We start from the raw sequence: 16,012 nt of genomic DNA, 5'->3' as shown, positions 1-16,012 counted from the left end.
ACAAAACTGTGGCCAACTGCACTTTTATGCACGCCTAAAACAAATGACACCGTGGGATCCCAGGCCAGACGGCATCCACAGTGCCTATATCTGCCTCATTACAGGTAATCTTCCGTCATGGGTTCCGGCTGAATCACATATTTCAGAGATTTACACGGAAACTCTGGGGTAAGTGCTCAGCGCAGAGCGCAGAATAAATGTAAGGCTCTGCGCCTTACTGCAATCTTTGGGAGACATAATAAACTAATCAGTAGCAGGTGAAAAATTGGTTTTATTTTTTACGCCGTTCCCCGTGCGGTATAAGTGATAAGATTACTTTATTCTTCGGGTCGGTGTGATTACAGAGATACCAGATTTATATTGGGTTTTTATGACTGACAGCTGTCACACACTAAGACGCTTTTTTTTGCAAAATCTAGTTTTTGCATCGCCATATTTTGAGAGCTATAATTTTTCCAGATTTTGGCCGACAGTCATGTGACGGCTTGTTTTTTGCGGGACGAGTTGACATTTTTATTCGTACCATTTTTTGGGTACGTGACATTTTTTGATCGCTTTCTATTCCGTTTTTTGGGAGGTAAAATTAGCAAAAACCAACAATTCAGGAATTGTTTTTTGAGGTTTTTTTTATGCCATTCTGCGTGTGGTAAAAGTGATCAGACAGCGTTATTCTTCGGGTCAGTACGTTTACAGCGATACTACACTTACTGTATATTTTTTTATGTTTTGGCGCTTTTACACAATAAAACCATTTTATAGAAAAAATATTTTTTTTGCATTGCTTTATTCTGAGAGGTATAACTTTTTTTATTTTTCGGCTGATGGAGCTATATGGTGGCTTATTTTTGCGGAAAAAGATGACGTTTTCAGCGGTACCATTTTTATTTCCATTTTGCTTTTTGATCGCATTTTTTTCCACTTTTTGTTTGGCGATATGAGGAAAAAGCATAGTTTTTTGCTCCGTTTTTTATTTATTTTTATTATGGTCTACACAGAAGGAGTTAATTAGTGTGACAGTTTTATAGCTCGGGTTGTTTCGGACGTGGTGATACCAAATATGTGTACTTTTTTTATTTTTGCATAAATATACGGATTTATCGGTTTAATATTTTATTTATTTATTTTGTATTTTTTTTTTAACAGTTTAAAAACTTTTTTTTTTACTTTTTTTTTACATTTTTACTTAGTCCCTGTGGTGGGACATTAATTTTTATTTTTCTGATCACTGATATCATGTAATGTAATGTAATAGACATGCATTACATTACATGAGATCTTCCCTGACTGTTTCACAGTCAGTCTCCTGCCTGGCTTCAGCTGCAGGCTGAGCCAGGCAGGACACCATATATGGCAAATCTGGAGGCGGTCATGTGACCTCCAGCTGCCATAGCAACGTCAGGTCCTGGAAGGTATAAGGGGGCCGTCGGAGAGGTAAATGGACGACCCCCTCTCCTCCTGCTGTCTTCTATATGCCGCGATCACTATAGATCGCGGCATATAGAAGACAGCAAAGGGTTAACATTACGGGGACCTGATCCAATCAGGTCCCAATGATGTTCCCTGTCAGAGCTATCGCTCTGCACCGCTCCCGCAGCGCTTGCAAGACCCTGGGGGTCCTGAGCGCTGCGGGACCACCCACCATTTTTAAACGTCCGCCCTGCACAGAGCCCAGGCAGCGTGGACGTTTATCTACAGTGGGCGGTAGGGAAGCGGTTAACCCAGCAGGAAGTACGGCGGTGTCTAAAATCACTAAAGTTGACAAATCCCCGTGCCCGGATGGGATACACCCGCGAGTACTGCAGGAATTAAGTAACGTCATAGACCATTATTTTTAATCTTAAAAGATTCCATAATAACAGGGTCTGTACCACAGGATTGGTGTATAGCAAATGTGGTGCCAATATTCAAAAGGGAGACAAAAACCGAACTTGGAAAATATAAGTGTAACGGGTCCGGGAGGCGGACTGTAACGGGTCCGGGAGGCGGAACCTCTGAGCTACTATACAAGGGGGCGGCCCTTGTAAGGGAGCGGGTGGCAGTCTCTGGGTGAACGGACAGGGAGTTACGGCAAGTGATCAGGGCAGTCTCTGGGTTAGGGGTAGGTACGACCTGTGATGGCAGAGCCTCCGGGTAGGCTAGCAGGCAGGTGGTAGATGTGTGCTCCCAGGTGAGCAAGCGAGAGTCTCTGGAATAGCAGGTGGTCACGGCACGTGACGGCGGAACCTCCGGGCTGGCAGGCAGGTAGGTAACGGAGAAGCGCTCCCAGGTGAGCGGGCAAGAGTCTCTGGAATAGCTGATGGTCACCGCACGTGACAACGGGACCTCCGGGCTGGCAAGCAGGCAGGTAACGGAGATGCGCTCCCAGGTGAGCGGGCAAGAGTCTGGAGTAGCTGGTGGTCACAGCACGTGACAACGGAGCCTCCGGGCTGGCAAGCAGGCAGATAACGGAGAAGCGCTCCCAGGTGAGCGGGCAAGCTGGTCCATAGACAGACTGACCGGAGTAGTAAGGCAGACCGTCGGACCTCAGGCAAGCAGGCAGGTAGCTGATATGCGCTCCCAGGTGAGCGGGCAGGCTGGTCCTTTAGACAGACTGACAGGAGTAGTAAGGCAGACCGTCGGACCTCAGACTGGCAGACAGGTAACAAGTATTCAGGCAGGAATCAGGCAGGTAACTGGCAGGTACTGGCAGGTAACTAGCAGGAAACTGGCAGGAAACTGGCAGGTAACTGGCAACGGGACCTGAGGGCTGAAGCACAGGTGAGACACAGGTGCAAACAACATTGCTCGGGCACCTCCATTTTGGAGGAGGTGCCTTATATATGATGAAGTCCTCCGGCCATTGGCCGGGGACTCTTTAGGGCGGCGCGCGCGGCCCCTTTAAGAGGAGGGGAGCGCGCGCGCGCCCTAAGCACAGGGGCCGGGAAGGAGCGCGCGCTGAGAGCAGAGCAGGAGGAGGACGCCGGGACGGAGCGCGCGCTGACAGCAGAGCGGGGGGAGGAAGCCGGGCACGGAGCAGAGCGGTGAGAGGAGCAGCGTCCCTGCCTAGCAGAGGGCAGGGACGCCGGCACTACAGTACCCCCCCCTTTAGGCCCCCCCTTTTTTAGGCCAGACAGAAATTTAGCTAGGATGAGAGGGGCATGGATGTTCTCCCGGGGCTCCCACGTTCTCTCCTCAGGACCAAACCCCTTCCAATCTACCAGGAAAAAGGTCTTTCCTCTTACCCTTTTGGTGGCAAGAATGTTCTCTACCTCAAACTCGTCCTCAGCAGAAACCGGAGCAGGAGGTGTACCTGTAGACTTGGAAAAAGAGTTAAGTACCACAGGTTTGAGGAGAGACACATGGAAGGAGTTAGGGATCCGTAAGTTGGCCGGGAGTTTCAATTTATAGGCCACCGGGTTGATCTGACTGATGACCTCCAGTGGGCCGATGAACCGAGGCCCTAACTTATAGGAAGGGATCTTGAGCCGGACATATTTGGACGAGAGCCAGACTTTATCCCCAGGGCGGAATTGAGGAGGGTCCAGACGTTTTTTGTCAGCGTGTCTTTTCATACGCTCGGATTACAGAAGGAGTGCGGACCGGGTACTCTCCCATATGGAGGAAAATTTGTTAACAAGAGATTCCGCAGCCGGATTGTCCGCCGAGGTGGAGACGGGAAACGGGATCCGAGGATGCTGACCGTAGACTACAAAAAACGGGGATTTGGAGGAAGACTCGCTCTCGTGGTTGTTGTACGAGAATTCGGCCCATGGCAGGAGATCCACCCAGTCAGAATGGTGGGCATTAACGAAGTGCCGAAGGTAACTGGTCAGGTTCTGATTGATCCGCTGCACTTGACCATTAGACTGTGGGTGGTAAGCGGAGGAGAAGTCCAGGGTGACGTCCAGCAATTTACAAGTGGCTCTCCAGAAACGGGAAGTGAACTGTACCCCACGATCTGACACGATGTGACGGGGCAGGCCATGAAGACGGAAGATGTGGCGGATAAAGTCTTTAGCCAGCTCGGGTGCAGACGGAAGACCTGGCAGTGGAATGAAGTGAGCCATCTTGGAGAAGCGGTCAGCGACCACCCAAATGACCGTACAACCGGCAGAGACGGGCAGATCAGTAATGAAGTCCATCGCTATATGCTGCCAGGGGGCAGCAGGTACTGGCAGAGGTAGGAGGCGGCCGGCCGGCAGGTGTCTCGGAACTTTGTTGCGGGCGCAGGACACACAGGCAGAAACAAAGTCTATTACATCCTTGTGCAGGTTAGGCCACCAGTAGTGCCGGGTAATAAGCTGGAGGGTCTTTTTCTGACCGGCGTGGCCAGCTAGTTTAGACGAATGACCCCAGTGTAGAATCTTCTCCCGATCAGGTACTGGTACGAACGTCTTACCAGGAGGAAGACGATTTAGACTCACGGGAGCCACCTGCATTACTCTGGCGGGATCGATGATATGTTTCGGATCCTCCTCGAGATCAGACACCAGAAAGGATCGAGACAAGGCATCCGCCTTGACGTTTTTGTCAGCCGGGCGAAAATGAAGGACAAAATCAAAACGAGCAAAAAACAAGGACCACCGGGCTTGGCGCGGGTTAAGTCTCTGGGCATGCTGGAGGTAAGCCAAGTTCTTGTGGTCAGTGTAAATTATTACCGGGTGAAGAGCCCCCTCGAGCAGGTAACGCCACTCCTCCAATGCCAGTTTGATGGCCAATAACTCTCGGTCTCCTATGGAATAGTTGCGCTCAGAGGAGGAGAAGAGTTTAGAGAAGAAGCCACAAGTTACCATCCTCCCGGAAGATGATTTTTGAGTAAGTACCGCTCCGGCTCCAGAGGAGGAGGCGTCAACTTCCAGGAAGAACTGCTTGTTGCCATCTGGGCGATGCAGCACCGGGGCGGAAGAGAAGGCCTGTTTAAGGGAAAGAAAGGCCTCCTCTGCTTCGGGTGGCCACTCTTTGGGATTAGTACCTTTACGGGTGAGCGCAGAAATTGGGGCCGTCCGGGAAGAGAAGTGTGGTATGAAGAGGCGGTAGTAGTTGGCGAAGCCCAGGAAACGCTGAATGGCCTTCAACCCCTCCGGTCGGGTCCATTTCTCGATGGCAGACAGTTTCTCAGGATCCATTTGAATGCCGGTCTGAGAGATAATATAGCCCAGAAACGGAAGCGAGGTCTGCTCAAAGAGGCACTTCTCAAATTTAGCGTAGAGATGGTTCTGCCTTAGCCTGAGCAGTACCTGACGAACGTCCCTCCGGTGAGTCTGGAGATCCGGAGAGAAGACCAAGATGTCGTCCAGGTACACCACTACGCAGGAGTAGAGAAGGTCCCGGAAGATGTCATTGACCAACTCTTGAAAGACGGCAGGAGCGTTACAGAGACCAAAGGGCATTACCAGGTATTCATAGTGGCCGTCCCGTGTGTTGAATGCCGTCTTCCATTCATCCCCCTGACGAATACGAACCAGGTTGTACGCCCCACGAAGGTCCAGTTTGGTGAAGATCCTAGCCCCCCTCAGACGATCAAATAATTCTGGAATGAGCGGAAGGGGGTACTTATTCTTCACCGTGATCAGGTTTAGGCCTCTATAGTCTATACAGGGACGGAGAGAGCCGTCCTTCTTTTTGACGAAAAAGAAGCCTGCTCCCGCCGGGGAGGTAGATTTCCGGATGAATCCTCTGGCCAGATTCTCCTCAATATATTCGGACATTGACCGGGTCTCAGCAGCGGATAAAGGATAGATACGCCCACGGGGAGGAGTAGTACCGGGTAGCAGATCGATGGGACAGTCGTATGGTCTATGTGGTGGTAATGTCTCTGCCTCCTTTTTATTAAAGACATCTGCATAAGACCAATAAGGAATCGGAAGTCCAGGTAGATTAGCTGGGGTAGGAGAGGGACGGACGGGATGGACGGGAACCAGGCAGGTTTTATGACAGTCTTGTCCCCAGCGAAGGACCTCTCCGGTTTGCCAGTCTAGCACGGGTGCATGTCTCTGGAGCCAGGGCAGACCTAGCAAGAGGGCGTGAGAGAGTCCAGGCAGAACATGAAAGGAGATACTTTCAGAATGCAGCATTCCCACCTGCAGGGTAATGGATTCGGTGATGAGTTGAATGGGGCGAGGTAAGAGGCCCCCATCCACGGCAGCGACAGACAAGGGTACAGCCAGAGGTTTGGTGGGGATGCGGTATTTCTCAACCAGGGACTGTGAAATAAGGTTCCCGGCTGCTCCAGAGTCAAGTTGGGCTAGTTCGAAATAACGGTTCTCCCCGTAGATGATCGAAACTGACAACAGCAGGGATGGAGAGGATTTATTCTTGTCTAGGTGGACCTCTCTGAGCGAACCTAGACACAGGCGTTTCCCGACCTCTCCGGGCAGGCACGGATCCGGTGCTCCTTACTGCCACAGTAGAAGCAGCTCCCCTCGGCACGGCGTGAGTCCTGACGGGTTTTGACCATCTTGGTCTGGTCGACCTGCATAGGCTCAGGAGAGTGTACCTGGGGAGAGATGGAGGGAATGACGGGTTTCTGGAAAGTAGGAGCTAAACGTGGAATCCTTCTCTCACGGGTGACCTCTTTGGCACGCTCCTGAAACCGTAGGTCAATTCGGGTGGCAAGAGTTATTAAGTCATCGAGAGTGGTAGGAATGTCCCGACCGGCAAGTTCATCTTTAATACGGCCGGACAGACCCTCCCAGAAGACGGAAACCAGAGCGTCGTTATCCCAGGCCAGCTCCGAGGCAAGGGTACGGAACCGTATGGCATATTGGCCCACGGTGAGACTCCCCTGACGGAGGCGTAGCAACGATGATGCAGATGAGGTCTTCCGTCCGGTTTCGTCGAAGACTTTCCGGAAAGCCGTGAGAAAAGCAGGCAAGTTGGACACCAGGGGGTCTCCTCTCTCCCATAGAGGATTCAGCCAGGCCAGGGCCTCCCCGGTGAGATGGGACATGATGAAGGCAATTTTGGCCCGGTCGGAGTTAAACTGGTAGGACAAAAGTTCAAAATGCAGGGTGCACTGATTCAAGAAGCCCCGAGCCTGGACGGGGTCGCCTCCGAAGCGAGGAGGTGCAGAAAGCCGGGGTCCGGGGTAGGATACCATAGTATTAGTGAGCAGCGGAGCCGCCGGATTGCAAGATATGGCACTGGCGGAGGTTGTTGGTGGATCAGACAGAGTGTTCAGGCGAGTATTAACATTCCGCAGGTGACCCAGGATGGCCTCCTGTTGGGACCTCTGACGGGACAGTTCAAGACCGAGGTCCGAGAGCGAGGGAGCTTGGGTGCCACCGGGTTCCATGGCCCGAGCAAACTGTAATGGGTCCGGGAGGCGGACTGTAACGGGTCCGGGAGGCGGAACCTCTGAGCTACTATACAAGGGGGCGGCCCTTGTAAGGGAGCGGGTGGCAGTCTCTGGGTGAACGGACAGGGAGTTACGGCAAGTGATCAGGGCAGTCTCTGGGTAAGGGGTAGGTACGACCTGTGATGGCAGAGCCTCCGGGTAGGCTAGCAGGCAGGTGGTAGATGTGTGCTCCCAGGTGAGCAAGCGAGAGTCTCTGGAATAGCAGGTGGTCACGGCACGTGACGGCGGAACCTCCGGGCTGGCAGGCAGGTAGGTAACGGAGAAGCGCTCCCAGGTGAGCGGGCAAGAGTCTCTGGAATAGCTGATGGTCACCGCACGTGACAACGGGACCTCCGGGCTGGCAAGCAGGCAGGTAACGGAGATGCGCTCCCAGGTGAGCGGGCAAGAGTCTGGAGTAGCTGGTGGTCACAGCACGTGACAACGGAGCCTCCGGGCTGGCAAGCAGGCAGATAACGGAGAAGCGCTCCCAGGTGAGCGGGCAAGCTGGTCCATAGACAGACTGACCAGAGTAGTAAGGCAGACCGTCGGACCTCAGGCAAGCAGGCAGGTAGCTGATATGCGCTCCCAGGTGAGCGGGCAGGCTGGTCCTTTAGACAGACTGACAGGAGTAGTAAGGCAGACCGTCGGACCTCAGACTGGCAGACAGGTAACAAGTATTCAGGCAGGAATCAGGCAGGTAACTGGCAGGTAACTAGCAGGAAACTGGCAGGAAACTGGCAGGTAACTGGCAACGGGACCTGAGGGCTGAAGCACAGGTGAGACACAGGTGCAAACAACATTGCTCGGGCACCTCCATTTTGGAGGAGGTGCCTTATATATGATGAAGTCCTCCGGCCATTGGCCGGGGACTCTTTAGGGCGGCGCGCGCGGCCCCTTTAAGAGGAGGGGAGCGCGCGCGCGCGCGCCCTAAGCACAGGGGCCGGGAAGGAGCGCGCGCTGAGAGCAGAGCAGGAGGAGGACGCCGGGACGGAGCGCGCGCTGACAGCAGAGCGGGGGGAGGAAGCCGGGCACGGAGCAGAGCGGTGAGAGGAGCAGCGTCCCTGCCTAGCAGAGGGCAGGGACGCCGGCACTACAATAAGCCAGTAAGCTTAACCTCCTACTGTGGGTAAAATCCTCGAGGGCTTCCTAAGAGATGCTGTACTAAAGTATCTGAAGAAGAATAACCTCATGACCCAATATCAACATGGGTTTAGGAGGGACCGTTCCTGTCAAACTAATCTGATCAGCTTTTATGAAGATGTAAGTTCTAGACTGGACCAAGGAAATGCAGTGGATGTTGTGTATATGGACTTTTCAAAAGCTTTTGATACAGTTCCACACAAAAGGTTGATACATAAAATGAGAACAATGGGGATAGGGGAAAATATATGTATGTGGGTTAAAAACTGGCTCAGTGATAGGAAACAAAGGGTGGTTATTAATGGAACACACTCAGACTGGGTCTCAGTTAACAGTGGGGTACCACAGGGGTCAGTATTGGGCCCGCTTCTTTTTAACATATTTATTAATGACCTTGTAGGGGCATACAGTGTAGTATTTCAATATTTGCAGATGACACTAAACTCTCAGGGTAATCAATACAGAGGAGGACAATTTTATATTACAGGAGGATTTATGTAAACTAGAAGCTTGGGCTGATAAATGGCAAATGAGCTTTAATGGGGATAAATGTAAGGTAATGCACTTGGGCACAGGAAATATAATGTATAATTATTTGCTTAATTGTAAAACACTGGGCTAATCTGTCACTGAAAAAGACCTGAGTGTATTGGTGGACGACAAGCTCACATTTGGTGGCCAGTGTCAGGCAGCTGCTGCAAAGGCAAATAAAATAATGGGATGCATTAAAAGAGGCATAGATGCTCATGAGGAGAACATAATTTTACCTCTATACAAGTCACTAGTGCGACCACACTTAGAATACTGTGTACAGTTCTGGTCTCCGGTGTATAAGAAAGACATAGCTGAACTAGAGCGGGTGCAGAAAAGAGCGACTAAGGTTATTAGAGGACTGGGGGTTCTGCAATACCAAGACAGGCTATTACACTTGGGGTTTTTACTTTGGAAAAACGAAGACTTAGGGGTGATCTTATTACTATATACAAATATATGAGGGGACAGTACAAAGACCTTTCTACTGATCTTTTTACTCTGAGGCCTGAGACAGGGACAAGGGGCATCTTCTTCATCTGGAGGAAAGAAGGTTTAATCATAATCACAGATGGGGATTCTTTACTGTTAGAGCAGTGAGACTATGGAGCTCTCTGCCGCATGATGTTGTAATGAGTGATTCACTAAAATTTAAGAAGGGCCTGGATGCCTTTCTTGAAAAGTATAATATTACAGGTTATATATACTAGATTCCTTGATAGGGCGTTGATCCAAGGAACTAGCCATATGGAGTCAGGAAGGAATTTTCTTCCCCAATGTGGAGCTTAGTATTTGCCACATGTTTTTTTTGCCTTTCTCTGGATCAACATGTTAGGCTATGGGTTGAACGGGATGGACTTAGTCTTCCTTCAACCTTAAAAACTATGTTACTATGTTACAATGGACTTTTCCTTGGTTGTGAGGACAGTTTTATACTTTAGTAATTAGAAACTGATTGAGTTCAAGATTACATTATCTTATAGGCCCCTCTAGAGATTGGGTCCAGCCTGGGGTTGCAACATTCCCTTTACAAAAATTTCTTGTACATAAAATCTACATTAGCAAACAATGGTATTGAGAACAAACTCAAAGACATGAGTGGGAAAGCCACAAGTTCTTATGTCCCACAAAGGAATGTGGAAGCATTAGCAGAAGGAACCCCCTCACCCATATTGCCTCTTCTCCTTAAAACAACACAAATCTTCTGATGAGCTGAAGGAGAAGCTGTCCTGTTTTATAATCAGATCGTTTCCACTTTTGAAGAAAATTATTTCTAAAAATATTAGGAATTTGTTAATAAAAAATTGTAGTAATAAAAGTAATAGCAGAAGAGGAAAAATATTTTCATTTCTTCTTCTCTCCAATTTTTGTAATTTTAATATTCATTATATTATCATTAGTGGTAGTAGCAGTACAATAAAATTAACATGACCTAATTTTTAGATTTTTACCTCAATTTTTATTCACTTAACAATTAGTGATGGGAAAATCTGCCAAAATTCTAATTCGAGAGCTCACTTAATATTGGCCAGGAAATTCAATTAGTATTGAATTTACTCTATATAAATTAAATGTACATTATTATGCTCCGCAGTCTCTCCTTCATTTAGCCTCATACACATAGATAAAATGGAAAAAAAATTATAGTAATTCTGCCTCCACCTGTCTCACCGCACAACCCCATCTGGGTGAGGGTAAGGTGAATATTAATTTACTTAATATTTAACAAAGTAAAATAGCAGCTAGTCAGACGCTATTTTTCTGTATTTGCACAAACAAAATAGCAAAAAAATTCAATGATTTAAATTTTTTGCTAGATGTTAAGATTTTATTTGCATTAAACCGATTTAGTCATCTCCAGTAATAATAGTAATAATTAGTAGTAATGTCAAAGAAAAAATATAGATGATCAGCTCTCCTATCCACAGGTGCAACAGTGCATGGATCCAAATTCCAAAGGAAACTGTCCATGTAACAAAGGCAGTTGATCCAGCCCTTCAAGTAAGACATGTATTTTTATTAAGGGAAAAGTCCATCCATAAAAGGTATATAATTCCATAAAAGATCCACATAAATATATGGATAAGTATATCATCTGAGGTAATAGTCCCAAGAGGGATGCATTCAGAGTATCGGTTGAGGCGTTTCAAAGTGATACTACGTATTCAGGTTATGAATAAGTAGTATCACTTCAAAATGCATCAACCGATCCTCTGAATGCATCTCTCTTGGGAATATTACCTCAGATGATATCCTTAGATCAACTGCATTTGTTACATTAATAATTAGTAGTAGTAACAGATGTAACAATATCAGAACTAGTATAAAAAAATACAATGTGACGATCTCTACTTCACTGCTTCTTTTGTGACTAATGTTAATATTTTAGCATTGATATTTTTTAAGTTATCGTACATTTGATGACTATAATTAAAAAAAAATACTAAACTTTATTAACACTAAAAGTTATAGGGCAACAGAACGTCAAGACATAATATAATATTTTACAACAACATGAATTTCATTTTCTTTCCATTTGTTAATGGTAATGACTTTATTTGTACTTATTGAAAACACACTTATGTCTTTATAAGATTTCAGCTTTAGCTTTTCTTTTGCATTATTACCTATGTCTTAAACATTTCTTTACAGTATAAGTAATTATTGCAATCATTTTGTTTTTACAGTTTATTTTTTTTTTGCTTTTTCTTTTCTACTTTTACGCCTATGTATATTTCAAACATGTCTTTACGTTCCATTACTGTAAACTAAATGTACTTTATTTTTCTTTTATTAAAATTGTCATTGATATTTATTTTGTATATATATATATTTTAAACATCTTTACGTGTCATTATTGTAAACCAAATATATTTGTCTTTTACTTGTAAGATTTTTTAATTTTATTTCATCTTATTCATTTTTTTTATGCATATGTATATTGGAAACCTAAAGCATTTAAGTCTTATTTATATCTTTATAATTTTTAATTTAACTTTACATTTACTTTTTACATGTATTTTTTAAACACCATCTTTCCTGCCCCTCTGATCAGTGGATGCCCTAGAACCTGACCCACTGCTGAGAGGTTGGAGACCACCGCCCTGTCATAGTTTACATATGAGTGAAGGGAAGATTCAGAGACAACCTGTCTGAGGCAAGTGTTAAACACAACTGAATTGAATACCTTTTGTATTTAGCTGTGGGCAGAGTGTGCCAATAGCATCATGGTGGATAATTGGGGTCATTCTTTATTTCTATAAGGAAGTGAACTTTGCTTTGTGCATAATCAATGGCTCTCAAAACTTTTTTCTTAGCTGCTAATACCGTAGACTTAAGTTTTCAAAAGTGTAGCAGATACTGTATGTGCATAGATTCGTCTTAATGAAGACTACGCTGGATTTATGATGATGCAGGCAAAATGGAAGTAGAGAATGTGGTTGCCTTATAATGGTGGCTTGAATCTTTCTTGGTTCTGGTGTTTTTGCAGACAAAATTAATGCTTTATACAAGACCATAAAGAGCAACATAAACCTGACAAAGCTGGAAAAACTGTAGTGTGTACAGCATCAAAATTAAAGGTCACATCTTTATACAAGTTCCAAAGAAACATTTTTTCAAAAGGTCTGCAAATCTTTGTCTAAAATAGAATTTAAAAAATGGAGAAAGGAATCACAATATATTATAAGCTAACTGACATATATTGTAGAGCGTAATGTCTTAAATAAAAAAAGTCAATATTAAATTATTCTGATGAGTATCTCATAGTATAGTGTACACTAATGATATATTGTTTAATAATAGATTAGTCGTCCAAGAAATAATATACATTATAATAAACAACTAATGAGCAAGTAGATATATATAGTAGATTTTATTGGATCAAAGCAGGAATGCCAATATCATAATGTAGACATTTGATAATTTTGCATCTTGCGCGACATGAATAAAAACGTATGTTTTTTTAATAATAATTTTTTATTTCAATTGTTGATTACATTTTGTATGATAGATGCAAATGTGAAAAAAAGCAAATTACAAGTAAACTGAAAAGTGGGCAGGAAATGCAAGAATTCACAATGATGCACGCAATATCATTCTTATTATTATACATTTAATTAATTTAACAATTTCTTTAAACAATTTAATTCTTAACAAAAGAAAAACTTACGTTTTAGAGACAAATTATTGTTATGCTATTTTATTTAAACTGTATATTATTGTACTTATTTCTTTAATTTGTTATTGCTAATTAATTATTAGAATTACAGTTATTTTCACTTGTATTTAAAGTATTTCAAGAAGTTAAGTTGCTTAACGGATGTTTCATTTCGTAATTTCTTTTTAAATGCTATAATCAATGTAAGAGGTAGTCAAAAGTATTTGAGATTCGCATATTTCATGTGAATAACTTGCCTTTATCAGCATCAAGTTTTTTTAACTTTTATTTCAGTTTTAATTTGTTAGGAAAAAAGTCTTGAAATGCAGTTGCAGACAGATCCGTAGAATAATAAATGGAGAAAAAAAAACACATTGTTCTTTTTCAACCGACCGGTCCAACTGGTTGTTAAGAACAAATAAAACGAAAACACACCAATCACTGGCCTCTGGCAGGGAGGACCACTACTCCAGAGAAGTATAAAGACAGCACTTCAAATCCATTAGGCATCTGTTTTCAGAAAGACTTTAATTTGTGAAGGTGCTGAAGAAGAGCATGAACTCAATTCATCTTCCAGCTCATCAGGAATCTACAAACCTTCATCAGATTCATCCAAAAAGTGCCCAGGAGGCAACAGAGATGGCGGCACACAGCGAAAACATCAGCATGTACCACCAGCAGAACTTATATTCAGCACCAAGGGTGGCCAACTTTGCAATTGGGAACTATTCACCTTCAGCCAACTCTTGCTTATGGCTTAATTGTCCAGGAGTCCACAATATGCCTAGCTATCTTCATGGGAACAACCCAAGCTCATATATGCCACCTTCTTATGGATCCCATAGACAATTCCTGCCAAATTCGTCACGTTGCAGTGGTTCGGATTTTGCTTGGTTATCCATACCTTCTCAGGAGGAACTTCTGAAGATTGTGAGGCCTCCATATTCCTACTCAGCTCTTATTGCTATGGCCATACAAAATGCTCAGGAAAAGAAACTAACCCTGAGCCAAATATACCAGTATGTAGAGGACAATTTTCCATTTTATAAGAAGAGTAAAGTAGGATGGCAAAATTCTATTCGCCACAACTTGTCTCTGAATGACTGTTTTAAGAAAATGCGAAGAGATGAGAATGACCCAGGTAATAATATGACTACAATTATCCTAATTATATTTTTAGTCGCAATAGTATTAGTATTTTCCATCGAGTCTCCCTTGGTTTTGTATTTTAATTTCTTTTTTTTTTTCATTTAAAATGTCAAATCATAAGTTAAATCACTTAAAAATATCTGTAAATATCTTCCAATCTGCAATTCAATTCATAGAGTTCTTACCTTCAGGTGGCCCAAGTATAGTCCTGTATAGAGCAATAGTACAAATAAAAATTAACAGTTTGGTAGAAAGCATATTTTTTCATAAGTGTATTGACTTTTACATCCAACCTCAAACAGGAAGAATTATTTTAACAAAAAAAACTTTTGAAATACTTTAGATTTTTCCCCTAAATGACTTGAAATTTCCCATAATTTTTTTCAATCATGTTTTTCACTTAGTGAAACAGTAAAAATGTCTTTATTTTCATAGGTTTGTTTTAAGAATCTATACTTTAGTGTTGTTATATTTAAATGTATTTATTGTTTCTAGTTCATTAAATTTGAAAAATAATAATTTTTATTATTTTTACAATGTTTAGGCAAAGGCAATTACTGGACCTTGGATCCTAACTGCGGGAAGAAGTTTGACAATTGGAAATTTTGTCGGAGAAGAAAGCGCAGGTCAGAATCCAACAAGCCTGATGCTGTCTTGGAAAAAGGTGAAGAAGGTGGCAAAGATCTAGGGAGTAAAGTTAGTGATAACCCATCCATGATGACCCCATCATTCCCAGAGGTGGAAGCCTCTTCAAAAGATTGGAATAGCACATTTCCCACAGAAATCACCTCTACTCCTTGTGTCAATAACTTTTTTAGCAGTATGACATCCTCTTTGGACTCCAGCTCAGTGAACAGGCAGGTGTCTCTGGGGCTGGTCAACGAACTCTCCCAGAGGAACGCCACTGGACTAAGCAATGGCACCTCAGCTTCCTTAGTGGATCCATTTGCAGATTTGCAGCATACTATACACCTCAATAGAAGCCCCTCTTACAATTCTTTCACAGGTTCCCTTCAAAGCAGTCAATTCGATAGCCATTTTCACAACAATTTCAGTGTCGACAGCTTCATATACTCCAGAGCGGGCACCAAATTGTAGCCCCAGGAGAGAAGTTAGGTAACGTTGGCTGCTGTTGGCGGAGATATTTGTTTTTTATATATATTTTTTTGGAACTAGTGCAAATGCGCAATATGGAAATTGGACTTGAAAACATCTACTGGGATGTCTTCAAGAAAGAACACATTATATTCACAATAGGCTGCCACTGTTTTACATCTCAGAATTTCCATAGGACTTTTTTTTAGCGTTAACGGTAAATGACAATGCAGAGTTATCTGCCATGTACATAGTTTAATATATTACACAATGTGTAAATTTGAGAGAAGCGGGTGGCTTTTTTACTGTTTTATTTATCAATTTTGATATTTTTATCTTTTATTATCCAAGAGACTGTTTGTATGAGTTTTGCAATAAATCGTGTAATAAAAAATTTGTTTTTGAATTACATTTTCTTACCGATCGGGAAAGAAAAATAAGTGAAAACAAAAGGGGTTTCATGAAAAAAAGAAAAAGTGCTTTTGTTATAAGGATTTCTATATCTTTTGCAATCTATTTATCTTGTAGCTATATACCCATATATCTTATCTCTCCATCTATATCAAATATATTTATCAATGTCGTATAATCAGTCTATTTCACATCTATCAATGTTTGTATTT

General features: G+C 43.8%; 1 protein-coding gene across 1 annotated transcript; it reads left to right on the top strand.

The window, feature by feature from the left end:
* Positions 1-13,700: 13,700 nt before the first annotated feature.
* LOC141173015 (forkhead box protein I1c-like) lies at positions 13,701-15,392 on the top strand. Its single transcript, XM_073657642.1, has 2 exons — positions 13,701-14,286; positions 14,839-15,392. The coding sequence occupies exons 1-2, from the start codon at positions 13,701-13,703 to the stop codon at positions 15,390-15,392; spliced, it is 1,140 nt and encodes a 379-aa protein (XP_073513743.1).
* Positions 15,393-16,012: the final 620 nt, after the last annotated feature.

This window comes from Phyllobates terribilis, unplaced genomic scaffold, assembly GCF_046119375.1.
Source record: "Phyllobates terribilis strain yellow unplaced genomic scaffold, ASM4611937v1 Scaffold_1__5_contigs__length_1240528914, whole genome shotgun sequence".
Taxonomy (NCBI): domain Eukaryota; kingdom Metazoa; phylum Chordata; class Amphibia; order Anura; family Dendrobatidae; genus Phyllobates; species Phyllobates terribilis.
This window is presented reverse-complemented; position numbering and strand designations above follow the sequence as displayed.